Below are 27,601 nucleotides of genomic sequence, written 5' to 3'. Positions count from 1 at the left end.
ATATGTTTTATTTGAAGTCTATTCTTCTAACTTTTTGAGATATAAAGTTGTTAATATTTTTTTATAATCGATTTTCTCTAATAATTCTTGCTCGATTGATAATATAGCCAACCTATCTAGTCTTTCTTGAGATTGTTGATTTTAGATAAGATTTTACAAAGCAATAGAAGTATAGAACTATTAGAAGCTTAAATGTATTGTTGAATACTTGAACTAGTGAAATCTTGGAGAAAGAAGGTGAGTAATGAAATCTTGGAAAAAGAAGTGAGCAAGAATATCAAAGAGAAACGCAAAAAAATATGTAGGGTTTTCTGAAATATGAAGAGATTGAAAAAAAAAGATTGACTTGGACAAATTAAGGAAGAGAGAGCAATTTTTTTAACGAATGAGTGAAAAATGAAAAACTAAAAGTTATGAAAACTATTCATCTACACATTTTTAAGTGAGTCAAATTGTTATTTTATTTATTTATCTACAAAATTTTCTCTCCTTTATAATAAAAACTCTAGTTTTGTATTAAAAGTACTAAATATTATTTTTCAAATACCTATGAACCTATTATTTTTAAAAAATGCCCCCCCAAATTTGGGGGCCTAGGGCACAAGCCTTACTCCACGTAAGGTTGGAGCCGGCCCTGCTTCGACTTGCTTCCCCCCCCCCCCCTTTGGACAGAAGTAATTTTTTTCAAAGTTAAGGTATTTGGCTCAACTTTTAGAAGGAAAATAGTGTTTTTGAGCAGAAGCAAAATCAGTTTTTGAGGAGCTGAAAAATATAATTTCTTGCCAAAAATATTTTTTTGAAAAACTTGACCAGACATTAATTGATGCTCAAAAGTACTTTTCAAATTTATTAGCCAAACACAAATTGCTTCTTACTAAAGGTACTATTTTGAAAAACACTTTTCAAAAGAAATTAATTTTAGAAGCTTGTCCAAACAAATATTAGACTATCATAGTAATAGTAAAAACATATTAAAATAATTAACGAGGTTGGTTTTATATAAATTATTATGTTAAGTCTAAATTATAAATAGTAGTAAGATAAATTTGAAGTCTTAAAATGTAAAATTGTGTAAATAATACTTTATGCGAGATGATATCACATATTTTAAAACTCTTCAGCGAGAACTATGCCATATAAATCAAAATGGAGCAAGTAATATAATACTTTTATTATTCTCAAATCGTGGAAGCAGTCACCAATGCTTGCATTAAGATAAATTGTGTACATCACACTCCTTAAAGTACAGTCATTTCTTAGATCCTACGTAGATGGAAAATACCTTGTGTATCAAATTGTAAAAACTTCTTAGGGCTCGTTTGGTATGAGGATAAGGAATAATTAATCAGAAATTAAGGGTTTGTTTGGTATGAAGGAAAACATTTTTCGGTAAATATTTTCCAATTTTTCCATGTTTGGTTGGCTTAAATGTTTTGGAAAATATTTTCCTTATGAACTCATTTTCCTCCAATTGGAGGAAATTTTCCAAAACTCCTTCTCAACCTTCCCCACCCTCACCAACCCACCCCACCCTCTCTCTCCAAAAAAGGCTTTTTTTTTCTTCAAATTTCAGTTTTTCCATTATCACCCTCCCTACTACCCCGCCACCCCATCCCACCCCACCCCCACCCCCTCCCACAAAAAAAATTATTTTTTACCTCACTTTTTTTTTGCAATTTTAAATTTTTGTTTTTTCATTTTTCTGCACCACCCACCACCCACCTCCCCGAAAAAATATTTTTTGAATATATATTTCAGTTTTAGTTTTTTTATTTATCGGTTCAAAGATTCAAAATTTTACAAGTTCCAAAGTTATGAGTTCGGAGGTTTATATGTTTGGAAGTTTACGGGTTTAGAAATTATAAAGTTTACGGGTTCGAAATTCCGCAGTTTCGAAAGTTTATGACATTTGTGGGTTCAGAAGGTTGTTGGTTTAAAAGTTTATGGCTTCATGTTTATTACTCCCTCCGGTCCAAAATAAGTAATTTTTTGGCTTTTTTCTTGTAGTCCAAAATAAGTGATTTTTCCAGATTTCAAGAATGAATTAATTATTTTTTTCCTACATTGCCCTTGGAGTAATTAATGTTGGAGTATGTGTTAGAAGTGTTTATGTGAAGATATAATAAAGGTTAATATGATCAATTTCATTGCTAAATAATATTAAAAGGTGAATTTCTTAATATGTGTGAAAACAACGAAAAAATCACTTATTTTGGACCAGAGGGAGTATATCTAAATTATTTATGAATACTCTTGAAAAGTCATTTTCCTTAATTTGCGTACCAAACACCGGAAAATGAATAAGATTACTACTTGTTTTCCGAGAAAACATTTTCCCCGAAAAATATTTTCCGTTATACCAAACACATCCTAAATTTGAGATAGAGTTTATTCCAAATTTGGTTGAGATAAAACTGAAATATAACTATACTAAGATTAGTTATTTGGAGATTGCACTATTATTTTTATTCCTATGAGAGAATTCAATAACAGTTCCAAATAACTAGTTCCAAAATAATTAATTCTGATTTCCCAACCAAACGACCCGGTACACCAAGTGGCCCATAAGATTCATTCGAGCCGCGCAAAAAAGGAAAAAAAGAAAAAAGGAGTAATTTGGAGCCACAAATTAAATTGACACTCCTCTTTTATCCTTCACATTTTCATGACTTTCTGCTCCTGTCCATCTTGATGTGTTCACCTCTGTACTCTTTCACAAAAACCCAACTTCTACACAATGTTGTAGCTTTACATGACATTTAAAAACCACAGCTTTGTACAAAAAACCCAAAGATGAATTCTGCTTCAATGTCAGCATCAGTTTTAAACTGCCAAATCTTGAAATTTCTCCCACCCAAAAGCTCTATATTCTTGAAATCTCCATTACTTAGTGGCAAAAGTTGCAGACTTTGTGTGTCAGCAAGTTCAAATGAGTTGGATAAACAGTTAATAGAGGACCCAAAAGAGGAAATACAAGAAAAGACTAATGGGGTTATTATTAACAGTGAGGAAGAAAGAAGAGGGGAAAATTCTACTTCTACTGGTCCTAATGCTGTTCTTGATAATAAGGAACTCAAAAAGGTCAGATTTTTATGTATTCTTTACTCAGTTTTATTCAATTTTTGATATGTTTGAGGTAGCTCGGTTCACATGCTAGTTATGCGGGAATTATAATGCATGGATTGTCTATGCAGTGAATTAATTATAATGCAGAGATTGTTATGCGGCGATTAATAATGTGGAAATTGTTATGCAATGATTAATAATGAAAGGGTTGTTATGCAGGAATTACTTACTTTAAGGTTATTTTTGTATTTAAATACTTTAAATCCTGTGTTGCTAATACATTGCTTAATGCGGGTATTATGCAAGAATTGTTTTTTCTTACACGGCCAATCAAATGCTGCATAAGTTAGGCATGAATTATTAGTTCTAATGTTAGGCATGAATTATTACTTCAAAGGTGAAAGAAGCTAATGAAAAAATTACAAGCATGACCATTTTATTGTGTAACTGCATCAGCATGAACTTTGTAAAGCATAGCCGGTCTTAGATCCATATAAAAGAGAATGCTTGAGTAAGTTTGTGGGGTCTTTGTGATAATTGTCTAATCATAATGAAACCTTTGAAAGAAACAGAGCTAGATTTTATAGTTGAGTTACTCCCAAGGTTCTTTTTCTTAATAGTAACAATTTGCATCAAAGAGAGGTCCAATGGAATGACTTGTAGATTATCGCACAAACTTTCATCATCGAGGACGTTAGAACGGTCCATCTGGTATTGTGCTAAAAAACGTCTCAAATTTCTGTCGGGGCTTTGCAAAGCCAACAGCCAAATTTGCAACATGATTATTTTTCCTGCTATGCTACATGGGCAAATATAATTTGACTAATTTATAACTTTGTGATGTCTTACCAAGAATGTGTGATAACCTCAAAATACTCTCTAACAGGCTGTTCTAAAGACTGCTGCGACCTTTGCACCAAGGGCTTCCACTGCCACAAAAAATCCTGCTGTACCTGGAACTGTTTTATACACTGTTTTTGAAGTGCAAGGCTATGTTTCAATGTTGCTCGGTGGAGCTCTCTCCTTCAATCTCATATTCCCCTCAAATGAACCAGACATCTGGAGACTAATGGGAATGTGGTCCATATGGATGTTTAGTAAGTAATTTTGTTTTATAGAACTAAACCTTGCTTCTAAAGTAGTAGAAATAAGATCATTTCTGTATAAGAGATTCAAAGTTGCTTTTATGACGTAGATATGTAAAGTTCATCTGTCCATTAATTCATTTCGTTTTCCTTTCACTGTTTTCTTAATTGGAGGACTATGATTAGGTGGTTCCATTTGCGGCTTTAGTTGGTTGCTATTTGAATCTGATGTTACTTCATTTAGATAGTTTTCTCAAATGTCAGTTCATGCCTCATCATGTAAGGAACATCAATTGTTTTAAAGAAATATTATTTTCGTATTTTATACAATTTTCCTAAGTGGAGGGGGAGCCTTAGCATAATGGTAAAGTTGCTGCTATGTGACCAAGAGGTTACGGGTTCGAGCCTTGGAAAGAGCCTCTTGCAGAAATGCAGGGTAAGGCCGCGTATAATAAACCCTTGTGGTCCTGCCATTGACTGGACCTCGCGCATAGCGGGAGCTTAGTGTACCTGGCTGCCCTTTATACAATTTTCCTCAATATGGTATCTTATATTCTTGAGATTCATTGTGATTTGAGTTGCTGTGTAAACGATGTTCAAACATTTTGTGTTATTAAACACGCTAGTCTCAATTGTGAATGCCAAAGTAAACACTAGCATAAAATGTATAAGTTGATGTAAGGAGACACTATAATTTGTAATTCTAATGTAATTACTAATTTTTCTATCTCCCCAAGATATTAAACTTTGACTGTATATATGCGTTTTAAAATAAATATCCTTATAGGTGTAGAAAGTTAATTTGTACCCTTGCTACTTATACCTCAATTTAGCTGTAAATTTGAATTCAAATATTAATTTCTATTATTGCAGCTGTCCCTTCTCTTCGGGCTCGGGATTGCTCAAAGAATGAGAAAGAAGCTCTCAATTATCTTTTTATCCTCATTCCCTTGCTTAATGTTATAGTCCCATTCTTCTGGAAGTCATTTGCTGTCGTTTGGTCAGTGGATACTGTAGCATTTCTTGGGATGTACGCTTGGAAGGTATTTGGTTTATTCAGTAGACAAACTGAGCATTGTTTATATTCTCCTCTCTGCTAACATACTTTGTTCGTGCAGCTTGGATGGCTACAGAAAGAGTGACGGCAAAAGAAGTGACGGATCAGTGTCGCTCTTGTTGCTTCAAATAAGTAGCTCGTTCAGCTGATATAATCTCTACTATGGCTGCTTATGGTTCACGTCATGTCTGCTATATCATGATTCGTTTGAAAAATGAAACATCTACGAGCAGAGTAAGAATATCTCATATCAAGTTGCCTTGCTTCGGCTAGTTCGAGTTATGAGCTTTACTGCTAACACAGATAGATATTGTTTTCTTTGGGTTGGGGGTTGCACACCTTTAGTTTTATGTGCTCTGTGTATTTCGTTACCCTTAAGAAAGTACAGATGTTGTCCATCCTTCTTCGTACCGATGATAAATTACTATTAAGAAAGTACATGCACTCTCCCTCATTTATGTACAGACGATAAGTTGTGAAGATGAATTTTTGAAGCCCTAAAAATACATCTGAGAAATGACTTTATGTTTACATTGAAAGGAACTTCGTTAGCTTGAAGTAAGAAAAATAGGCATTGGTCCAATGGTGCTGCCCTATAAGTTGCAGGTCATTGTGTATTTTTGGTGGGTTAAGGAGAGGATATCGTCAAATATTTTCAGTTCCCCCAATTCCCCCCCCCCCCCCATTTCCCTCCGGCAGAGGTGGTCTCCTTTCTGCTGGAGGCAGTATCATATTGCATGACGAAGTTTAAGTAAATTAAAGTAAGACCTTTTTCTACAACCAAAAACCTGGCTTCATACATTCTTCACAAATTCATGAAGGTAAACATACACAGATACAATTTGGTTGTTTGGTGACATTTTATATACTTTATCGGTCATCTGTAATGTGTTTTTGTGTATCCTTTCATGCGTAAATGAGAAATCAAATCTTGAAACTACTACTATAGTAAACTTATTAGCTTGTTTCGTGGAGCATAAAATTACTACTATCGTAAAATTTATGAGCTTATTCAAGCCATAATATATTGACACGGATGCTTTTTGAGCCTGTGGCGTTTTGGCCTGAGATCTCCATGCACAAGCTGCTATATTTAATGTTAGTGAAACATCTTACTCAAAAAGCTCACTCAAATAATCACTTGTGTCAACACTAATCATAGCCAAAATGTAAAATTAAGTTTGTCAAAATGGAAATATGAAATATGAAAAAAGTTTAATTACAAGGTACAGTTACATGCTTTTAATTCTATACTCTGGTGATGATTTGAACCATTACTTTAACGTTATGATTCTTCCTTGTGCTGTGACTTGATGCACCAAAACTTCCATAATTAGAATTTAAGTTGCTTTGTTGCCTTAACGAAATCAATACTTACATTACTTGATTCCATGTTGCTTTTACTTCTGCGATTTGTGCTAGCAATTGCTCTCTTGGATCTTTGTTTTGTACTCAAACCAAGTTCTCTATCTGTGACTTAAATTTGAATCCATGCTGTTGCAAGACTCACATTATTTCCCATTAGATTCAACAGTTGCTTTCTCTTGACGCTCCCTTGTGATATTACTGTTGGATGTTCCGCTACTTGAACTTGAGTTGACACTTCTAGAGCGGGATTTTACCTTGCTTTTATGTCTCGAACCTGCAGAACCCCATTTTCCAGATTTTGTTGTCACCTCTCCTTGTTCATCTCCACTGTCATCCTCATATTCTGATGATCCCGATCCGCTTCCGTATCCATAATCTGAACTTCCTCTATCATCCTCTTGATTATCATGAGCTTTTTGAGACCGTTGTTTGTCATGGACCTTTTGAGAATATTGTTTGTCATGGACTTTTTCATTGCTTTGCTGGTCACTCTCACTGCTTGCATCCTCATTATTTGAATCGCCTTGATCCTCATCATCTGAATCACCTTGGTCCTCATTTTCTGAACTCTGTTGATCTTTGTTTGACTTATCCATATTTGATGTTGGGGTTGGAGCTGGAGGCGAACTAGGAATAGGGTCATCGGGTTGTGGCATTGTAAGAAAACTAAGAGCTGCCACAACATCACCAATTAAAGGACGAACCATTGGTTCGTCTTGAAGACACATTGCGGCAACCCCAACTGCTTGATTTAAACTTTTGGCAGGAAACTTCTTTCCAAGACGCGGATCTGCCAATTCAGGGAACCTCTTTGGATCCCTGAAAAAGGGTTGTGCCTGTTAAAATCACATACATTTGGTGACCAGTTAGAACTATACTCGAATGCCCTTTTGTTTTTAGCTAAGCAAAGGCACAAGAACTATGAGATTTAAAAAGAAATTCTTGTATAGAATGTACTTACCCAAGCAACTAGATTTTGCTCGTCTGCTGGCCTTGATGTATCCACTACGCGACGCCCTGTTATAAGTTCAAGCAAGACAACTCCAAAACAGTATACATCTGACTTCATAGAGAGTTCACCCGATCTTTCAAACTCTGGAGCACAATAACCATTTCCCACCATCATTGGAGACATATTTGTCCTACTCCCTCCACCTGCAAGCTTAGCAATACCATAATCTGAAAGTTTAGGATTGAAATCTTGATCCAGTAGAATGTTTGAGGGTTTCAGATCACGATAAATAATTGGTGGATTGGCCTTTTCGTGTAGATACTCGAGTCCATTAGCAGCACCTGAAGCTATCTTCATTCTGGATAGCCAATCTAATGGCTTTTTCCCATCTTTGAGGTCTGGAATGTAACAAAACTTTAGTTAGTACAAAATCAAGAAAGTGTATGACTACATGAAAGGGGGAAGGGGATGGTGGTGGTGAAGAGCTGTGGCAAGTGTAGTTAAGGGAGTTTAATTGGATCCCCTTCTTTGGAAAGTTACACTGAGCGAATACGATGAAAACAAATTCTTTTCTACATATATAAATTGTTGGAAGGGGAGCCTTGGAGCAACGATAAAGTTGTCTCCGTGTGACCTATAGGCCACGGGTTCGAGCCATGGAAGCAGCCACTAATGCTTGCATTAGGGTAGGCTGTCTACGTCACATCCCTTGGGGTGCAGCCCTTCCCCGTACCCTGCGTGAACACGGGATGCCTTGTGTACTAGGCTGCCTTACATATAAAGTGTTGAATTCTCTTTAATATAAGGGAAGTTTGTAAAGTAGTGGGAAAAGTAGCTCAAAAATTGTGTTAGGTTGTTGGTTTGAAGTTCAAGTGTGGCATTCTTGTATTTTTTTCTGATTCCTCTGTTCGAATTTCTGACTCTGCCACTGGTGAAGAGTGCGAGGTATGTGCATAAACTTACCAAGGAGATGGTCTTCTACGCAACCCATAGGCAGGTATTCAAAGACCAAAATCCGCTGATCGCCATCAGCACAATATCCAATGAGATTGACCAGATTTGGGTGCTTAAGGAGAGTCAACTTTGAGAGCTCAACAAGAAACTCCTGGTTTCCTTGTGTTCCACTCCTGTCTAGTTGCTTCACTGCCACAACCTATTCAGGTACAAACCAGACATCAAAACTGAAGTTCTTTCTTGACTCGTAATATAGGGTGACATGTATAAAAGAATTTTTTATTTAAACAAGTTAAAGTCACAACAAGGCTGAAAGAGATAAACGGTAGTTTTACCTGTCCGCCTTGAAGCGTTCCCTTGAACACTCTTCCGAATCCACCTTCACCTATCAGGCATTCTTGCTTGAAATTCTTTGTTGCACTGGCAAGCTCACGGAATGTGAAAGTCTTAGCATTGGTGTTACCATTTTCGATAGGGTTATTGTCGTCTTTCTGAAAGGGTTCAGCTGGTGGGTTACCCCCAAAATGCATGGAGAAAGTGAACATCAGCCTACAAATGTGTTAGGAAAACTACACAAGACATGTAGCAGCACACCATCTTGTCTTTTGTTCTGAAGACCATAACCATCTATTGTTTTTATTTAGTAACGCTTGGTGCATGAGCATTCCCCAGACTCCGATTAGACTGTGTTTGTTGTTGTTGTTTGGTGCATGAGCATAAGGGGGCAGCCCTGTGCACTAAGCTCCTGGCGTACGTGGATCCGGGGAAGAGTTGAACCATATTGAGTCTTATGTATATAGCCTTACTTTGCATTTCTGCAAGAGGTTGTTTCCATGCTCACACGCCCGGCAACTTTACATGGTGCGTGAGCATATTTACTCAAAAGGGGTATGTTTTTTACAAACAAATCTTGCCTTTACTTCTAAAGACCATGGCCATCTATTGTTTTCATTCCCTGATTATCTTAAAACTATTGGCTTTCTACATAGCGTTAGTATTTTGTGAATGCTTAGGTTGATGCTGTTGTCTTCTTTTCCTTTCAAATTAATGATCCTAGGAAAACCATTGGCTTTTGCATGACTTCTAGGCATGTATTCTTCTCTTATTAACTAAAAAATGAGACAGATTTAGACAAGAAACAAAAAAGGGTAGGGAAACTAAGGAGAAACATCAAGTTTGTGTTATTTAGGAGAACACAACCATCAACAATTCATTTTCTTTAAATTTCAAAGGATCTATAGGAATTCAAGTATGATATTAAAAGAGCATACCGGGATGTGGTGGGATGGTTGCGATCTCTTTAGGCTGAGCTACCGGCAGCTCCTCCTGCGGCGATTCGGATTTTTTCTTGAAGCAAGGGAGGCAACTCATGTTCTTGATCCTCTCAAAAGATCAAAAAAAACTTCCACGGTCCCCTCAAGAAAAAAAAAATCTCTTTTTCGAAATATATAAGAATTAATATGAATTGTGTCTATTTACAAATGGAACTCAAATGGAAAAAGTCTACAAGAAAAAAAAAATATTTCTTCACGTTGTCCCTCTCAAGATTCCAAAATGTTTAAAAAGAAAAATGCATGATTGTACATAAATTCATGATCATCACGTTCAAAAGCTTTTAGGTAAGAAACGAAAAAAAATAGTTAGGAGGAGGAAAAGGGGTGGCAATGGCCCTTTCCTCTCATCCTCCCCGGTTCTGGTTCAAGAAAGGGTCAACGTAAAGATATTATTTCGAAGCAATCTATATAGTTTTTTTAATGCGAACATGTCTTGTAAAAGAATATAATTCCATATTGATCTCCAATGTACGTTTTGCAATGATATGGCTCCTTCTATCAATGGACCCTAAGGTTGTGGAGGTGTTAGAAATTGTAGGAAAAATAAATCACTTGGAGAGGAAGCAGGGACAAAATTTTTTTCTTTTTTGGTCTTTTATCTTCTTTGTTTTTTTTTTTTGGGGGGGGGGGGGAGGGGGGGTTAAATTTTTGGCTAAAAAATATTGGTGATATCTCTCATTATTAATTAGAGGGAAAAGGGCGATGTGAATGGTTATATTTGTAAACGCACGTATATTTATAATATGTTACACGTATCTCTCTTCATTTTTTATTTTTTTAAACCAGGGAACTGCATAAGAAAAATAAAAATATTGAGGCTAAATATAAAAAATAATACCACTTATCATTGTAAGAATTTGTAATTAATCCAGTTTTTCTAATTGTCGCACCTTATGAAATATCTTGCATACGACATTGGACAAGCTAACGATAATCATGCAACAGACGTATAATTGTATACTATGAAAGTTAGTACCATCTGAACAGGTTGGGTACTTTTATTTCTATTTATTTATTTATATTTCACTCGACTTGTAAGTTGTAACTAGACTCTGATTTTAGATTCTGCAAGCTTATTTTAAAATTATATTGAACCAAAGCATCAGCAAGCTATAAGAATGAACTATGTTAATTCTTTAAAAGTTTGTCCTCCTTTGGTGGGGATCCAAATAAGTTTTTTTTCTTTTTCTTTTTCACTTACAGGAATTTTCTGCTAATTTTGTTCAAATAATCTTGTTGTAGGAGTGAGGAGGGCACATCCCTATAAAATATTATGTTCAAGTTCTACATATATGTTTGTGTGTATAACTAATGGATTTGTCTCAACAACAAACATGAGTTGTGAAAATGAACAGTATCACTCCATACTTAATTATAATTCTCGGGTTCGTGACCTGGGAATGAAAAAGATCTTAATAGAGAGTGCATCTTCTTTTAGTTTGCTTTACGCAATATGAATTTGAATTAGTCCGGACTGCAATGCGAATAACGGACATCGATTGAAAAACCCAAAAAATAAATTTATCTCACGTTTAAATCATCGATATCTGCTCGGAAAACTTTTAAGAAAATAATTTTAAAAAGGATAAATCGTTGTTTGGTATGCTAAAAGAACCTTATACCAATTTAACATGCTCTCATAATTTATCAAAAAAATTCCAAAGCACAAATTTGAGGAAAGAATTTTGCTACAGCAATATATTCCTTGTCATCATTTAAAATTTTCTGTTTCAATCGAGAAAAGGAAAAGAAATATTATTCCCAATGGACTTCAATAGAGATTGGAAAAGAATAATATAATTAAAACTTAATTAATTTTTTTTACTTGAAATACCATGATTAAATTATTAATGATGCGTTCCCAAAATATAACTTCAAAACTAAAAAAAGAGCTAAATTAAGCAAAATGAATGTACTTACCCCTTTGTTTCTTAATTATGTTGAAAATATCTGGATAATTTTGCTACATGGCATTGGCTCTGTTGGTATAATTTAAAGTATTTTAAGATGTTACGTTTGATGATACTTGATTTTAGGTAATATTTAGTCCGTTAGAAATACCAAATAAAGGAAAATAATTTAGGTGATATTAAAATAAGTCATTTTTCATTACTATGTACTATTTTATTTTACTGGTACATATAAATTGCTCACACCAAGTAAACATTTTCTTTCACTCTTTACTACTTAAGGTTATTAGCAAAGCATCTCAACGAATCCCATTATCACCTTCTCTTCCTACAACATACTATAATATTATAACACTACTAAAAAAATTAAAATTAGCACTACAAAAAAAGCTGTGAATTTGAGGCGGTTTGTTAACCGCCGCTAAACACAAAAATGGCGAAAATGGCAGTTCACGTAAACAGATAGTCGTCACTAAATTATTCGTAACTAATAAACTTTTTTAATAATTTATCGTTAATTCATTACTAAGTAGAATAAGCAGCGAATCTGCTGTTTAGCTTCAGAATTTGTCCATTATTACCTCTATTTTTTAGTACACGTAAAAAAAGTCAGAAAATAAACGATTTCCCGTTGACAAAATCTTAAATGATTCGCAGAAGATTTTCCCGAAAGTGGACATACTTTTTTGGTCATATTCGAACATACTTATAATTGAATCCGAATTGGCAGAATAAGTTTTCTACTTTGCTTTTTTATGTCATTTGCATAATTTTGTTCTTTTAAAGGATTTAATTCATAAACAGCGATAAAATAAACTTTACATTATTGATATACTTTAACTAGTTATAACATATTATTTTGTCTTACTGTCTAACTTACTAATTTCTCTTTTTCTCTAACCAATAACTTGCTTCAAATATTAAACCCACTTTGAGCTACACGTATCCTTCTTTTTTAAGAAACTTTTTAAAAAAGAATAACATAGGGGTGTGTTTGGTATAAAGGGAAATATTTTTTTGGAAAATAAATAGTAATCTTATTTATTTTCCAGTATTTGGTATGTAAATTAAAGAAAATAACTTCTCAAGAGTATTCATAAATAATTTAGATACAATAAACATGAAGCCATAAACTTTCGAACCAACAACCTTCCGAACCCACAAATTTCATAAACTTCCGAACCATTAAACTTTCGAACCCGCGAACTTTTGAACCCGTAAACTTTATAATTTCTAAACCCATCAACTTCTAAATACATAAACCTCTGAACTCATAACTTTGGAACTTATAAAATTTCGAACCTTTAAACCGAAAGATGAAAAAACTAAAACTAAATATATATATATAACCGGAGGGGAGGGGGGTAATGTATGCAAAAAAATGAAAAACACAAATTTGAAATTACAAAAAAAAAGTAAAAAAAAAACTTTTTTTTGTGCGGGCTGGAGGAGGGGGACAGTGGGGTTGGGTGGGGGTGGAGGGTGAGTGGTGCAGAAAATCGAAAAAATAGAAATTTGAAAAAAAAAATAGTGTGTGTTCGGGGGAGGGGGGATAGCAGGGTGAGTGGTTAAAAAAAGCCTTTTTGGAGAGGGGTGGAGTGGGTTGGTGAGAGTAAGGAATAGGGCGGGGAAGGTTGAGAAGTAGTTTTGGAAAATGTTTTCCCTTCTCTTGATAAGGAAAACATAATTGGAGAAAAATGAGTTCATAAGGAAAATATTTTCCAAAACAATTAAGCCAACCAAACATGGGAAAATTGAAAAATATTTTCTTTTCCTTCATACCAAACACACCCCTAATCTCCGGCCAATTTGAGCACCTCGTCTGAGTAAAAGATATACTAACCTGATCCAAGGGGAAAATGGTATGTGAAGCGAAATTATCACATCTTAGCCACTTTTAGGATTAGTAATCGAAAAATAGTTAGCATTTGCAAAGTCATTGAAAAATTACCACTGTTTTGCTGAACTCAGAAAGTTCCAGCATAATATGCTGAATTATGGAACTCCTGCGTATAAACTTCCAACATGGAAAATTCTAGCATAATATGTTGGATTATGGAGCTCTTCCATTTAAACTTCTGGATATTATGTTGGAACTCCAGCACATTATGAAATTCCAGCATATTATACTAGAATCTCATATGTAAAAAATTTGAACTCCAGCATATTATGCTGGAATTTTCTCTAATATTTAAGGGTATTTTTGTTCAGATTATGTATTACATGAAAAATAACTAAATTTCCATTACTTTTGAAATTGTGGCTATGTTTCAATTACCAGTTGTAAATCTGGCTATTTCTGATTTTTTTTCTTTTCGTGTACGTGAAAGCAAGCTCCTCCAAGCAGGTCCAATTCTGGGCCGGAACTCTTTTTATTGCCCAATTCTCTTGGCTTTTTTCATTTGAAAATTTTCGTTCCTATACCATATATGAAACTATATTACCAAATATGTTCATAGTTTGCATATTACCCGCCATGCTAATAGTATTTCTACAAAATATAGACAATTCATTAAATAAGGAATCATTGTAGTTGTAGGCTTCCTTATTTAAGCGCGCTAAAATTGGGGAATTAAATATTCTTCCAGATCTTCTACAACGCAACTCTCTAAATCCCACCACATCACTCATGTATCAAACCACACCCCAGGATTTTCTCTTCAATCACCCACGATTTTCTCTTCTAAAACCAGCGAAAATCTGTAATCCCTCCACCAATGACAACCATTAAAAAGTTTTGAAGCTTTGAATTCGAATTTGGGTTTTCAAAAGATATTGTTTGTTTGGATTGGATGTTGTTGCAAATAATTGAGAATTCTCTCTACGTCTCTTTCTATCTCTTAATCCCAAATTTCAGTAATATAAGAGGAAAGGAAAATAGAGCAGCAATTCCACCATTGACAACTATTAAAAAGCTTTGAAGCTTTGAATTCGAATTTGGGTTTTCAAAAATCATTATTTGTTTGGATTGGGTGTTGTTGCAAATAATTGGGAATATGGTTTGGAGTTTATATCTCAATTTTGAGGGGTTTTGGTGAAGATTAAACTTGGTTTTGGCTGAATTTCATATTGAAACTCGAAGAAGAAGAAGAAGAAGAAGAAGAAGAAGAAAAAGAAGAAGAAGAAGAAGAAGAAGAAGAAGACATGACATACATTATATTGCAGAAATTGTAGAAATATTGTATTCTGTTGTTTATTTATTTTTCTTTTATTCATTTAACTATTGTATGAAAGTTGAACAACATTGTAAAAAAAATTGTATTTAAGTGGTATTATATTGTAGTTGTATATATCCGAAAAATTATAGAAATCAAATACATTGTCAACGAGCAATGGAAATTAGGAACGATATGGGTGTTCGTGTATACATGGAGACGGAAAAGGAAAACAAAAACTTAGGTTCATATCCGCTGTGTATAACTGTTCACGATTTCAATATGGAATTGAGTATCACCAATGAGAACACAATTGCATGTTTGTGCTGTTACATTTTATATCAAATTCTAGTTGTATATAAATGTCCTACACTTTATTTACATTTTATCTACAAATAAACTGTATGTCAGAGTAAATATATATATCAGTATGGATTTTCACAATATCTACAAAATTTCTACATTTAGAATACAATAAAACTACATATCATTTGAAAAATTAATATGAAAATACAGAATTTCAATGTTTCTACAAATAATCTACAAACTGTTCATAACAGAATTTATCTTTATTTTCATGCAGGTTCGTCTGTAACACTAAAGTTACTTGATATGCCAACATCTCCTGGTATAGAGGAATATGACTTATCTATGATTTTCTACAACTTTCACACATTATTCCACCCAGTTAAATACAACTACAATAATACAACTTACATACAAATTTTATACAAAATTTATATAATATGTCTTTTGTATATTTTGTATCTGATTTATACATAGTAAAACACAAATTTCATACAACTAATTATATATTATACAACTTATCTACAAATTATCTATAATTTTCGTACATTATTTCTACTAAGTTATATACAACTACAATATAATCCCACTTAAATATAATTTTTTTACAATGTTGTTCAACTTTCATACAATAGTTAAACGAATAAAAGAAAAATAAATAAACAACATAATACGATTTTTCTATAATTTTTGCAATATAATGTATGTCATGTCGTCTTCTTCTTCTTCTTCTTCTTCTTCTTCTTCTTCTTCTTCTTCTTCTTCTTCTTCTTCTTCTTCTTCTTCGAGTTTCAATATGAAATTCAGCCAAAACAAGTCTAATCTTCACCAAAATCCCTCAAAACTGAGATATAAACTCCAAACCATATTCTCAATTATTTGCAACGACACCCAATCCAAACAAATAATGATTTTTGAAAATCCAAATTCAAATTCAAAGCTTTAGAGCTTTTTAATGGCTGTCAATTGTGGAATTGCTGCACTCGTTTCCTTTCCTCTTATATTACTGAAATTTGGGATTGAGAGATAGAGAGAAATGTAGAAAGAATTCTCAATTCTTTGTAACAACATCCAATCCAAACAAACAATGTCTTTTAAAAACCCAAATTCGAATTCAAAGTTTCAAAGCTTTTTAATGATTGTCAATGGTGGAGGGGTTACAAATTTTCGTTGGTTTTAGAAGAGGAAATCGTGGGTGATTGAAGAGGAAATCGTGGGGTGTGGTTTGATACGTGAGTGAGGTGGTGAGATTTGGAGAAAGAAACTTGGGGGAGCGTGAATATACGGTTGAGTAAAATTAGGAAACTAATTAATACCATTAAAATCCTAAAATGGTAGATAAATGGTAATTAAGTATATAGAAGGTAATTGTATCAAAAGTTAAGCATGAAGGGTAATATAGTTTACTATATAGCATAAGAATGTAAAAATTCCTTTTTCATTTTTAGTCCGCACCAAAGACTATTCACATTTGGTAGCTGAAAAAGTATATAACTTTTGTATATATCATATATATATACAAAAAATATATATATTTTCGGTTATTATTTTAAGAGCATCATTTTCCTAATTCTCTTTCCCAATCAAAGTCACTAAGAAGGGCCAGGAAAGAGCCAATAGTTCATCACTGACGAAAAAACTGAATAAATCGAGAATCACTAACTAATACTACTAATCTGTTAGATCCTTGTCAATTATTGCTAAGATTGATCAAATATGATCTCTTAAAAGCCCTTAGGATTGTAATAATTCCATTGTGTACAAGAATAAAGAGGTCATAAATCATCGCAAGATTTAAATGTCTAACTACTACTTCGGACATCACCCACAAAGAGTATTAAGCAGCATGTGAGTTCCACAAATTATTTTAAGACAAATAACTAAAGAAAAAAACGACATTACAAATCACAAGAAAATATAAAATGCTTAAGACACTATACACGTACTAGCTTTTAGCACCAACTTGACTGCAATGGTGATTCAATTCTTGTAAAACTTGTGCAACTCTTGTGGTCAAGATCTCCCCAGCCACATGTGGGACAACGGTTTTAGGCCTCGTAGCTTCTGGTCCCTCTTTGTCTTGCACTCACTTGGAAAGTGGCTTAGCACAGACACCAAATGAACTTTCAATATCAAATCATTAGTCTTCCTTGGGCCTGATTTCAATCCCTTCAACAACTAATCCACTTTTCCAGTTACCTTCCTTGATCTCTGTCAAGCTCATCTCCAGTTCGACTTCTTGCCCTCTCTTGACAAAGAATTCTCCCAACTCAACTTCTAACCATCCATCACTTCTCTGTTGTGGATATCGTGCTTGTGCTTCGTTTTCTAAAGGTGGATTCACTTCCCGTCTTAGGATATTCGCCATCTGGTTCAATAGTCCCACCCGCCTTGGAACAATTTGGTACATATGCCTCCGTGCTGCCTCTGGATCCAGAAAAACTGTATGTGATTTTCTTTCATGCCCCGAAATCCTTAATGCACCCTCTGCACTTTGGTGATCAAATCCATAGGTCCTGGATTTCGTTGTGAACACGAAGTACGCTGCATAATTGGTGTCAGGGGATAACATAGAAGTGTTTATCTTGCCGGCAATGTCAAACCAGCAGACATCAAGAAGCTCAGCGACCTCTGAGAACCTAGTTTCAGAAACATCACATTACATCAACTTGAGAATGACAAATTGACATCTTATAAGAACCAAGACTCTACTCTTCTTCGCTTTAGCATTAAAACTTTTATCCTTAGAACTAGAATGCAAATGAAAAAACAAGTACTAATCGTCAACTCAAATAAAAAAAAGGTAGAGGAAAAGGACTTCTCTTCTACCCCATAATAAAAGTTACTTGTCAAATGAAATACCTGGACTCGGGAAGGGAGATCCATCTCCAATACCTAGGTGTGTCAGCCCAAACAATTGCAAGTGACTTTGCAGCTAACATGTAACATTTCTTTCCACTGCGCTTCTCCAATGAGAAGCTCTACATTTTATCAATACCAAGTCAGAAGTAAACTTAGCAAGCAAGAAACAAAACTAAGCGCAGCAATAGTTGCTCAAAGTAGAGAAAATAGGAAAAATGAGCTAATCACATGTGAACCAAAAGACAAAGCAATGATATGAAAAGTGTAGCAGAAAATACACAATGTGATCAAGGCGATATCAATATGTACTTAAAGACAAAATGGCGGATACACACCAATCCACAAGTGGCAACTGTGGTCCTGTTGCTTTTTTTTTTTTTTTAATAATATTCTAATTTCCTTTAGTACCCAAAAGATAAAAGAGGGGAAAGGGGTTAATGGGAACGTGAAAAGGCTTTGATTTGTGTATCATAAAATGTTAATACCATTCACAAAAGAATTTAAAAGAATATGGTTAGCAGACACCACTATATAAGGTTCTAACACCGTATTCAACTTCCCATCTTCTGCATCAATGGCGATGTAGCCAATTGCAAACAGATTGTCTCTCTGACACATGGACTTGACGAATACAGGAAAGATATCAGCTTTCAATGAGTTCAAATTACCAAGAACTAGCACATACTTAATGTCTATGTGATCGACGGATCACTTTAATCTTTGAAAGAGAAGATTCCAGGAATAATTTGAACCACTATCTTTTCTTCTGCATGTTTCACATCGATATAATTCCCATATTCTATACGTTTCTTTTAGTAATTACCTCACAGACTGCCAGGTAGCTTTTATATCGTTGAAGTCGGTCTTTAACCTACTCTATTTGGTTGAGTGACACAAGCAAAAAAAAAAAGTCGCAGTTATCCACTTGTCAAGGAAATGACTGACTATTATATCTTCTTCACTAGTTCAATCCATGTGAGTAAACATATGAGCAAAAGATTCTTATTGTTGTTCAAAATCACATGTTCTAGAGTAAAAATTGTCTCACATTATATTTCATATCAAAACAAACCAAAATCAATTCTCTCCTGACAAATTACAAACAACTCTTTCAAAATCAATTCCAAACAGTCCAAAAAAAAAAAAAAAAAACAAACAACACTAAACAAACTACCCAAAAGTGTGGCCTAGTGGTTAATGAAATGGGTGAAAAACACTAGGTGACCGGAACCAAAAAAACACAAGGTGATTTCGTCCCATCTGTGACCTTGGCGGATGGGAGGTGGCAGAGGTGCACACAAGCAAGCATGGACACCATAGGTAAGTTACTTCGGAAACAAAAAAGTAAAGTCAAATTTCTTTGGGTATTATCTCAATTCCAATAAAATGCAATCGGGTCCAAAAAAACACTAAAACAAAATCATTTCTAGCCCTGACGCTTGGTTTAGAATGTATTCTCTAACTATAACAAAATGAGTTACTGACAATGTAAAATTATTTTCACAATCCGATCACTTAAATAGGTAATTAACATGCTATCACAGAATAATGTAAAAAGACCTTTACCATGTTAGTGTATATAACTTAAATTCCAACAAGATATGAGTATATCCGCAATTATTGTTTTCAAAAACAAAACAGACCAAAACCAATTTTACAACAAACTCAAAATTATTCCTCTCAAAACTAAATCCCCACACATACCAAAAAAACAAACCACCTCACTCCACCAGACGCATAGTAGAATAATAATATCCAACTATAATAACAAGCCTTTTTTTGTGTGTATTTTATCGATCGCTAAAGGAATGCACTTCATTCCGAAATATTCCATACAAGAAAAATCACATTTTTCGAATTCTCAAACAACGAACAAAAAATTCGAGATTAAAAATTATTAGTTCCAACGAAATCAAAATAAAGAAAACATAGTAGATAACACTATGGCGAACCAGAAAAATAAAAATAAAAAATCATATATATCAAATAATCCATCATGTATAAATTACCTTAGTGCAACCGTCAATCAGAAAAGGATGATCACAGAGGTAAAGATAAAGCTCTTTCTTCGAACCGAACACAATCGAATCCTGTCCATTACTAGACCGGGAAATAATATCACGATAATCCGGCGGCAAAAACCGGTCCCAAACGGCATCCGATTCAGCAGCGGACCGAAAAACTGAAGCTACAAGCGATAACCGACTCGCATCCCTCGGACATGTTAATGATAGAACGTTCGCTATGCAACCTTCCGGCAGGTGGTAGATATCAACGCCGTTGACGGCGGAGCTATTTCGGCTTTCCACCGCCATTGTGATGTACCTTTGTACCTGATGATTTCTCTCACTATTTATATGTGTGAGGGTATGAAAAAAAAATTATTTTCGTGACGGTAATGGGTAAGATTATGTAAACGGGCCAAAGCAGCTACTTATAGAGATGTGTGGTTGAAAAAGACTTCTCTTTTTAAAAATTTAAAATTGCCGGAACAGTTTTACGTGTAGACAAAGTGTATGTATTCTTTGTTCTTGCCCGATTTCCTTGCTGATTTTTTTTTAAATGAGAAACTTGTAATTCTCTGTGTAAATCAAACTTATTCTTTTTACAACTATCAAACTTATTGCATTATAGTATCATTTGTTTGTCACAAGGGTGTCAAACGGACAGGACGGATCGAATATTAAGGGCCAAAAACAGATAATATAAAAAACGGATAAATATTCGATCTTACCCATATTTAGCACGGATAGAAAATGAGTTAACTATCGAATAATATGGATATCCATATTATTATTCATGACTTCTTAAATATAATCACTTTTGGAAGAATTCCTACTTCCTAGTCTTCCAAACTTAAGGAACCCCCAATTTGAGTCTTTAAAAATGTAAAAGTTAAAATTATTAGTTTTCCATTGGTTATCCATTTTCTAAGTGGATAATATGGCTTTTATTTATATTTGACCCGATTTTAAAATTTTCATTATCTAGCCCATTTTTAGTGATAGTTGGATAACTATTTTTTTAATCCACTTTGCCGCCACTAGTTTGCTATATATTGTAGAGAAATTTCCATAAAGCACTATCTTTTAGTGGTAATTGGCTATCTATAGATATCATTTGCTATATTATGGATTGTAGATATGTTTTCTATTGTTATAAGATGTATTAGATGTATTTAAGTATTGTATTCATGAATACAGTAGCAAAAATAGGCGTGAATCAGGGAAGTCCAGCTAATCAGTTATTGTATTCGAGTGTATTCGACTGTATTCACGGCGTGAAACAAGGGGTTACACTGTTTTTAAACGGAAAGTGAATCAATTAACATAATAGACTCCTAATATAACTCAACAAACTCAATTATAACACACAAAATTTGTATTTTCAGTTATAAAAAAGATTCTCAACCGAAAAATACCCCAAAAACATAGCAATCTTCAGAGAAATTATATAATACATCTGAATACATAAATTATATTAATTAAAAAAAATATATGAATACATTCATGGCATATAGCGAGACAGTGAATATAACTAAATACATATAATAATAACGGGATACATTGAAATACAATAAAAAAAAAGACAATGAATACAATGAAATACATAAAAACACAGTGTGATACATTGAAATATATTAACAGAAAATCAAGTTGCTCAGCCCCAAACTCCGTCATCTTTGTTCAAGAACAAACCCTAATTTCCGGCGAATCCACCATCGAGAAAAAAACTCTAAACACTACATGTCTTTTTGTAAGTGGTATGTAACTTATACAACGTCCATCGCACGTATTTGTATTGTAGGAGAACTATATTGTTGTTGTCTACCTAAAACTCCTTCATCAACATATAGTCCTCTCCAGATGAAAGACCCGTGAAGCACAGAGGGATTGACCAAATTCTGGGTTGCACAAAATTGAGGAGAAAAGTCAGAGAAGTCTTCGTGGTATACCAGGCAAAATCACCGTTTGTGGCTAATGGTAGGTGATAATAGGCTAGATTTATGTAATATGGCGATTGTTTATGCCCCAGCTTGATTATGTTTCACGGTGATAATATAGTTAAATGATGATAAATTGGCTCTAATTGTGAATTTCACACGTTGCAGGAGTGAGTAGCACGTATGAGGACTTAAAGCTGTGATTGGAGCTAAATTGAAGCAAGAAAAGCCCCATAGGAGCGGAGTACGTGGGAAGATAAGAAAAAGAAGAGATGAAATGAAGACCTGGACTAGCACGGCCACTAGCGTGACCGCGCTAGCCCAGATTGTCGAGGCAGAATGATAGGGCATATGCACGATCACTAGCGCGCCCATTAGCGCGACCGCGCTAACCCAGTTCTGGAAAAGTAAAATTTAGGGGTAAAACTGGAAGTTTGGGGGAAAATCCATTTAACCTATAGAAAGTCTAGCTCGCCCAAGAGATCATTATCAAGGTTTTCATAGCTTAGTTCAAGAAAAGGAGAGGTAAAAGCCAAGGAGGATAATTCACCATCGAGTTCTTCCTTTCTTCCTTTTGTTTTTACGATTGTGATGAATTTGAATATTGTTATGATGAACAATAGTATGAGTAGCTAAATATTTTAGTCTAAGGTTTTGATGGAACCTATTGAAGAGTGGACTTCTTGCTACGTTCTTGTTGTAGTTAATTGATAGGATCCTCAATTAGCTGTGCCTATTTAGGGTGCATAACTCGGGAGAGAATGCATATTTTGGTAATTGTTGAACAACACCACTTTCAAAGTATATAAGGGATCAATAATCGAGGGTTTAAAGGCGGGATTAGGGATAACGAAGCCTTGGGTGTAATCTAATGTGAGCTGTAATAAATAAAGCCATCTAGCGTAACTCAGGAGAGTGCGTCTAGTAAATTATTGTGATTACTCGGGAGAGATTTACTGTAATAAAAGTGCTCATGATTGATAAAGACGGTTAGGCAATTCTATGTGAAACATAACTGGAAGAGATTCCATCAATAGGGGAAATCATAACCTTAGAACCTTCTCTTAATTGTTTACAAATTAATCATAGTTAGTTTTCAGTTGCTTATTTACATTCATTCTTAGTTAGTAGAAACATCTTCAATTGCATTTCACAACGTTTGAGAAGTTGATTCCGTGGAATTTGGTAAGTCTAACGAGAGTAATTGATAGGTTAATTCCTTGTGGGTTCGACTCTGGGCTAAATACTCAGATTATATTTGCAACGTCCGCGTGTCTTTTTTATAAGGCATAGTTGGGCGTGATCAAATTTTGGCGTTGTTGCCGGGAAATTAACGGTGTTATCAATTACAATTGAAAGAAGTACAAAAATTCTTAGTGTAGTCAGTTTTCTCTATACTCAATCTTTACATTGAAATTTTAACGTTTGTTGACGTGGTTGTACAGGTGCATGCCTAGAAACTCATCGAGAACTGGTGAAGTATTTGAAGCATTATCAGATCCTGAGAGAGTTTTCAAGGTCTTGAATCGGGCCAACCGGAAAAACAAACAACTGAACAATTCGAAACAGACATGGGAGATCACAAAGAAGACCCAGCTGCACCAATAGCGCCAGTGGCACCTCTTGTGCCAGAGGCTGCTCTCTATGACTGGGCACAACACACAGCTGAAAATCTGGCCACAACAATTGTAGTCCCGCAGATACAAGCTGAATCATTCCAAATCACGAATAACATGCTGCACTTGTTGCAAAACAAGGGACTATTTTCGGGGTCACAAGTCGAATATCCTCAACAACACTTGAAGAATTTCCTGTCAATTTGTAAAACCTAAAGGCAGCCCAACGTAACTCTAGAAGCAATCAAGCTGTTATTGTTTCCATTCTTAGTGACAGGAGCTGCCCAGACCTGGCTAAACTCACTCCCCATAAATTCCATAACAACTTGGGAGGAGTTAGTCAAGCAATTCGTGAACAAGTTCCACCCACCCAACAAGACTGCTCAACAAATTGATGAAATTTTGAGTTTTAAACAGAAACCAATGGAGACACTACATGAAACATGGGAACGTTTCAAGGAGATGCTGGTTATATGTCCGCACCATGGTATTCCAGATCTGATGTTGGGACAACGATTTTACATGAGATTGCCAGATAGTGTGAAGAACATTGTTGATGCTTCAGTTGGTGGAGCATTTTTGAGCAAAACATGGAGAGAAGGCCAGAGTCTGCTTGACAAGATAGCACAGAATTCAGGATGGACAACCAGGAATGCACCTATCACTCCAGTGGTTCACTCAATACCCTTAGATCCATCCAACTCTATGGCTGAAAATATGGCCACCTTATTGACACAGATGAGTATCCTCACCAAAAAGGTGGAGGAGTCAGGGCAGAAGCAACAGGTACACATCGTAGATACTACCAATGAGGGCTTGTGCACATTTTGCATTAGTCAACCAATTGGTAACCAGTGGAATGCAGAACATGATCATCATCACTACCCTGAAAACATGAACTATGTGTCTAATTATGGAGGACAGAGACAGGATGGTCAGAATTGGGGCCAGCAAAATCAGCCGTACAGGCCAGTCCAGCCACAATTCAACAATGGGAGCATGGGAGGTATGAGACCTCCTAACAATATGGCACCTTACCCAAGGCCACACGGATATAACAATCAAAATCAGCAATAGGGGTATCACCCTCCTCAGCAGCAGCATGGTGGATGACAGGTTGATGGGTTTGCTAGACTTGAGGCAATGATGCAGCAGGTTATTGGGTATAATGCAAAAATTAGTGAAAGAGTAGATGCACATGATTCAGCTATCAAGAATATTGAAGTGCAGATGGGCCAAATTTCGATGTCTCTAAACAATCGTCCTCATGGGCATTACCTGCAGACACTCAAATAAACCCAAAAGATCAAGGCCCGAAGTAGCTGATGGCAGTGAGTCTACGAAATGGTAGAGATTTAAACATGGATCAAGAGAGGGATCGAGAAAGTAGACAGGCTGAGACACTCATACCCGTGCCCATTGAGCTAGATGAGTCAACGAAACTGACAGAGGTGACAGTCTAGCCTGCCCAGGAAGAACATAACATTCAGATTGAGACTGAGAAAGAAGTTGAGACAGCCCAGGAACAAGTAGTTGAGGTGGCAACTGATAAAGAGCAGTCCCAAATCATTGGGAAGAAGAGACCTCCCACACCATTCCCTCAGAGGCTGGCTAAGTACCAAAAAGAGGAGCAATACAAGAAATTCTTGGAGATGCTGAAATAAATCCAGGTAAATATTCCATTGATAGATGCTTTGAAAAAGATGCATGGGTATGCAAAAATGATGAATGACTTAATGTCTGGAAAATTCAATTTCCAAGACTTGGCCACGGTGACTCTTACTCAGACCTACAGTGCAGTGGTGACTAGACCAATTGCGGAGAAGCTATCTGACACAGGGAGCTTTACAATTCCCTGCACTATTGGTAATTTTGCTTTTGCTAAGGCACTTTGTGATGTAAGGGCCAGCATAAATCTTATTCCCCTGGCGATTTATAAGAGGCTGGGGATTGGAAGAGCTAGACCCACCTCTATATTGTTGTAGCTGGCTGACAGGACTGTAAAAAGACCCTCTGGTATCCCAGATGATATGTTGATTCAGGTGGGGAAATTTGTGTTCCCTACAGATTTTGTGATCTTAGACTGCAAGGTGGATGAAGAAATTCCCATAATTTTGGGAAGGCCATTCTTGGCCACTAGGAGAGCTCTCATTGATTGTGAGACTGGGGAGCTCAAGATGAGATTGAACGATGGAGAGATAACATTCAATGTGTAAAAATCTATGAGGCGACCAAGTGAATTCGCCAATTGCTCTCTTATTGATGCCGTTGATGTAATTGTAGAAACTGATGATGAGATGCTGACTATTGAGGACCCTCTTGCTGCATGTCTGATGAATTTAGATGAGGTGAATGGAGAAGAACTGGCAGAATGGGTGTTGGCATTAGAGGGCAGAGGGTTCTGGGATAGAACTCCTGAATTTGAGCCCTTGCATTTAGAAAATAGAGAAACTCCTCCAACCAAGCCATTCATCGAAGAACCACCAAAGCAAAATTGAAGCCGCTACCCACCCATCTCAGGTACAAGTTCCTTGGACCTGACTCCACATTACCTATTATTATCTCATCTAGTTTGTTAGATGTGCATGCATAACAACTCTTGCAAGTACTCAAGGAGTGTAAGACTGTCATTGGGTGGACCATGGCAGACATTAAGGGGATCAACCCCGCCTACTGTATGCATAAAATTCTGCTGGAAAAGGGATACAAACCTTCCAGGGAACACCAAAGAAGGATGAACCCAAACATGAAGGAAGTGGTGAAGAAGGAAGTGATAAAGTGGTTAGATGGGGGAATCATTTCCCAATCTCTAACAGTAGCTGGGTTAGCCTAGTACAATGTGTTTTTAAGAAGGGTGCCATGACGGTGATAAAAAACGATAACAATGAATTGATTTCAATAAGAACCATCACGGTTTGGAGAATTTGCATGGACTACAGAAAGTTAAATCTAGCCACCGGGAAAGACCACTTCCCACTTCCCTTCATTGATCAGATGTTAGATAGATTGGCAGGGAGGGCACACTTCTTTTTTCTGGATGGGTACTCAGGGCACAATCAAATCTCCATTGCACCAGAGGACAGAGAGAAGACCTCCTTCACTTGCCCATATGGCATTTATGACTTTTGGAGGATGCCCTTTGGCCTATGCAATGCACCCGCCACATTCCAAAGGTGCATGATGGCCATATTCACTGACATGGTAGATGACATAATGGAGGTATTCATGGATGATTTCTCAGGGCGACTTATATACTTTCAGATCGAGGGATGAAATAGTGTATTGAGACTAACCTATTTCTTAATTAGGAGAAGTGCCATTTCATGGTACAAGAGGGCATATTTTTGGGGCACCGGGTGTCAAGTAAAGAAATTGAGGTGGATCGCGCTAAAGTTGACATGATAGCAAAGCTGCCACCTCCAACTTCAGTCAAGGTAATCAGGAGCTTCCTCGGGCATGCTGGTTTCTACCGGAGATTCATAAGAGACTTCTCAAAAATTGCCAACCCTCTCTGTAAGCTGTTTGAAAAAGATCACCCTTTCTTGTTTTCTGATGATTGCAGGGTAGCATTCGAGGAGTTGAAAAAGAGGCTAGTCACAACACCCATCATTGTTGCCCCCGACTGGGAGCAACCATTCGAACTCATGTGTGATTCCAGTGGCTATGTAGTGGGAGTAGTGCTGGGACAGCGGAAAGACAAGCTAATGCATCCAATCTACTATGCCAGTCGAACGTTGAGTGGAGCCCAGTTGAACTACACTGTGACTGAGAAGGAGATGTTGTCTGTGGTGCTTGCTTTCGACAAATTCAGATCGTATCTGATTGGTTCTAAGGTAATTGTATACACTGATCATGCAGCTCTCAAGTACTTAATTGAGAAGAAGGAGTCTAGGTCACGCCTGATTCGTTAGGTGCTGCTACTGCAAGAATTAGACCTTGAAATTCGTGACCATAAGGGCACAAAAAACTAAGTCGCTAACTATCTATCACGAC

At 35.8% G+C, this 27,601-nt stretch overlaps 3 protein-coding genes and 1 non-coding gene across 4 annotated transcripts; 1 reads left to right on the top strand and 3 right to left on the bottom strand.

Annotated features, from left to right (window-relative positions):
* The first annotated feature begins 2,618 nt into the window (after window positions 1-2,618).
* LOC107803005 (protein RESISTANCE TO PHYTOPHTHORA 1, chloroplastic) lies at window positions 2,619-5,712 on the top strand. The gene is made up of 4 exons (XM_016626600.2): window positions 2,619-3,081; window positions 3,953-4,163; window positions 5,025-5,194; window positions 5,270-5,712. The coding sequence occupies exons 1-4, from the start codon at window positions 2,794-2,796 to the stop codon at window positions 5,291-5,293; spliced, it is 693 nt and encodes a 230-aa protein (XP_016482086.1). The 5' UTR covers window positions 2,619-2,793; the 3' UTR covers window positions 5,294-5,712.
* Window positions 5,713-6,296: 584 nt separating this feature from the next.
* Window positions 6,297-10,367, bottom strand: LOC107803002 (putative serine/threonine-protein kinase PBL25). Its single transcript, XM_016626598.2, has 5 exons — window positions 9,754-10,367; window positions 8,818-8,987; window positions 8,492-8,681; window positions 7,538-7,926; window positions 6,297-7,412 (listed from the first exon to the last, which is right to left on the bottom strand). The coding sequence occupies exons 1-5, from the start codon at window positions 9,851-9,853 to the stop codon at window positions 6,720-6,722; spliced, it is 1,542 nt and encodes a 513-aa protein (XP_016482084.1). The 5' UTR covers window positions 9,854-10,367; the 3' UTR covers window positions 6,297-6,719.
* A 6,641-nt stretch (window positions 10,368-17,008) lies between these two features.
* LOC107803003 (putative F-box protein PP2-B12) lies at window positions 17,009-20,460 on the bottom strand. Its single transcript, XM_016626599.2, has 3 exons — window positions 20,059-20,460; window positions 18,050-18,168; window positions 17,009-17,826 (listed from the first exon to the last, which is right to left on the bottom strand). The coding sequence occupies exons 1-3, from the start codon at window positions 20,362-20,364 to the stop codon at window positions 17,328-17,330; spliced, it is 924 nt and encodes a 307-aa protein (XP_016482085.1). The 5' UTR covers window positions 20,365-20,460; the 3' UTR covers window positions 17,009-17,327.
* Window positions 20,461-23,992: 3,532 nt separating this feature from the next.
* Window positions 23,993-24,099, bottom strand: LOC142166617 (small nucleolar RNA R71). The gene has a single exon (XR_012697020.1). It is a non-coding gene; the product is annotated as a small nucleolar RNA R71 (small nucleolar RNA).
* Window positions 24,100-27,601: the final 3,502 nt, after the last annotated feature.

Source organism: Nicotiana tabacum, chromosome 11 (genome assembly GCF_000715075.1).
Source record: "Nicotiana tabacum cultivar K326 chromosome 11, ASM71507v2, whole genome shotgun sequence".
Classification (NCBI taxonomy): domain Eukaryota; kingdom Viridiplantae; phylum Streptophyta; class Magnoliopsida; order Solanales; family Solanaceae; genus Nicotiana; species Nicotiana tabacum.
This window is presented reverse-complemented; position numbering and strand designations above follow the sequence as displayed.

Excerpts from the sequence above, each read along its gene's own strand:
- LOC107803005 (XM_016626600.2), top strand. The coding sequence starts at position 2,794 with ATGAATTCTGCTTCAATGTCAGCATCAGTTTTAAACTGCCAAATCTTG. Across the intron at positions 3,082-3,952 it reads ATAATAAGGAACTCAAAAAG|GCTGTTCTAAAGACTGCTGC; the intron begins GTCAGATTTTTA and ends ACTCTCTAACAG. Across the intron at positions 4,164-5,024 it reads GTGGTCCATATGGATGTTTA|CTGTCCCTTCTCTTCGGGCT; the intron begins GTAAGTAATTTT and ends CTATTATTGCAG.
- LOC107803002 (XM_016626598.2), bottom strand. The coding sequence starts at position 9,853 with ATGAGTTGCCTCCCTTGCTTCAAGAAAAAATCCGAATCGCCGCAGGAG. Across the intron at positions 8,682-8,817 it reads GAACGCTTCAAGGCGGACAG|GTTGTGGCAGTGAAGCAACT; the intron begins GTAAAACTACCG and ends GTACCTGAATAG. Across the intron at positions 7,927-8,491 it reads CGTAGAAGACCATCTCCTTG|ACCTCAAAGATGGGAAAAAG; the intron begins GTAAGTTTATGC and ends GTTACATTCCAG.
- LOC107803003 (XM_016626599.2), bottom strand. The coding sequence starts at position 20,364 with ATGGCGGTGGAAAGCCGAAATAGCTCCGCCGTCAACGGCGTTGATATC. Across the intron at positions 18,169-20,058 it reads TGATTGACGGTTGCACTAAG|AGCTTCTCATTGGAGAAGCG; the intron begins GTAATTTATACA and ends GATAAAATGTAG. Across the intron at positions 17,827-18,049 it reads ATCTCCCTTCCCGAGTCCAG|GTTCTCAGAGGTCGCTGAGC; the intron begins GTATTTCATTTG and ends TTCTGAAACTAG.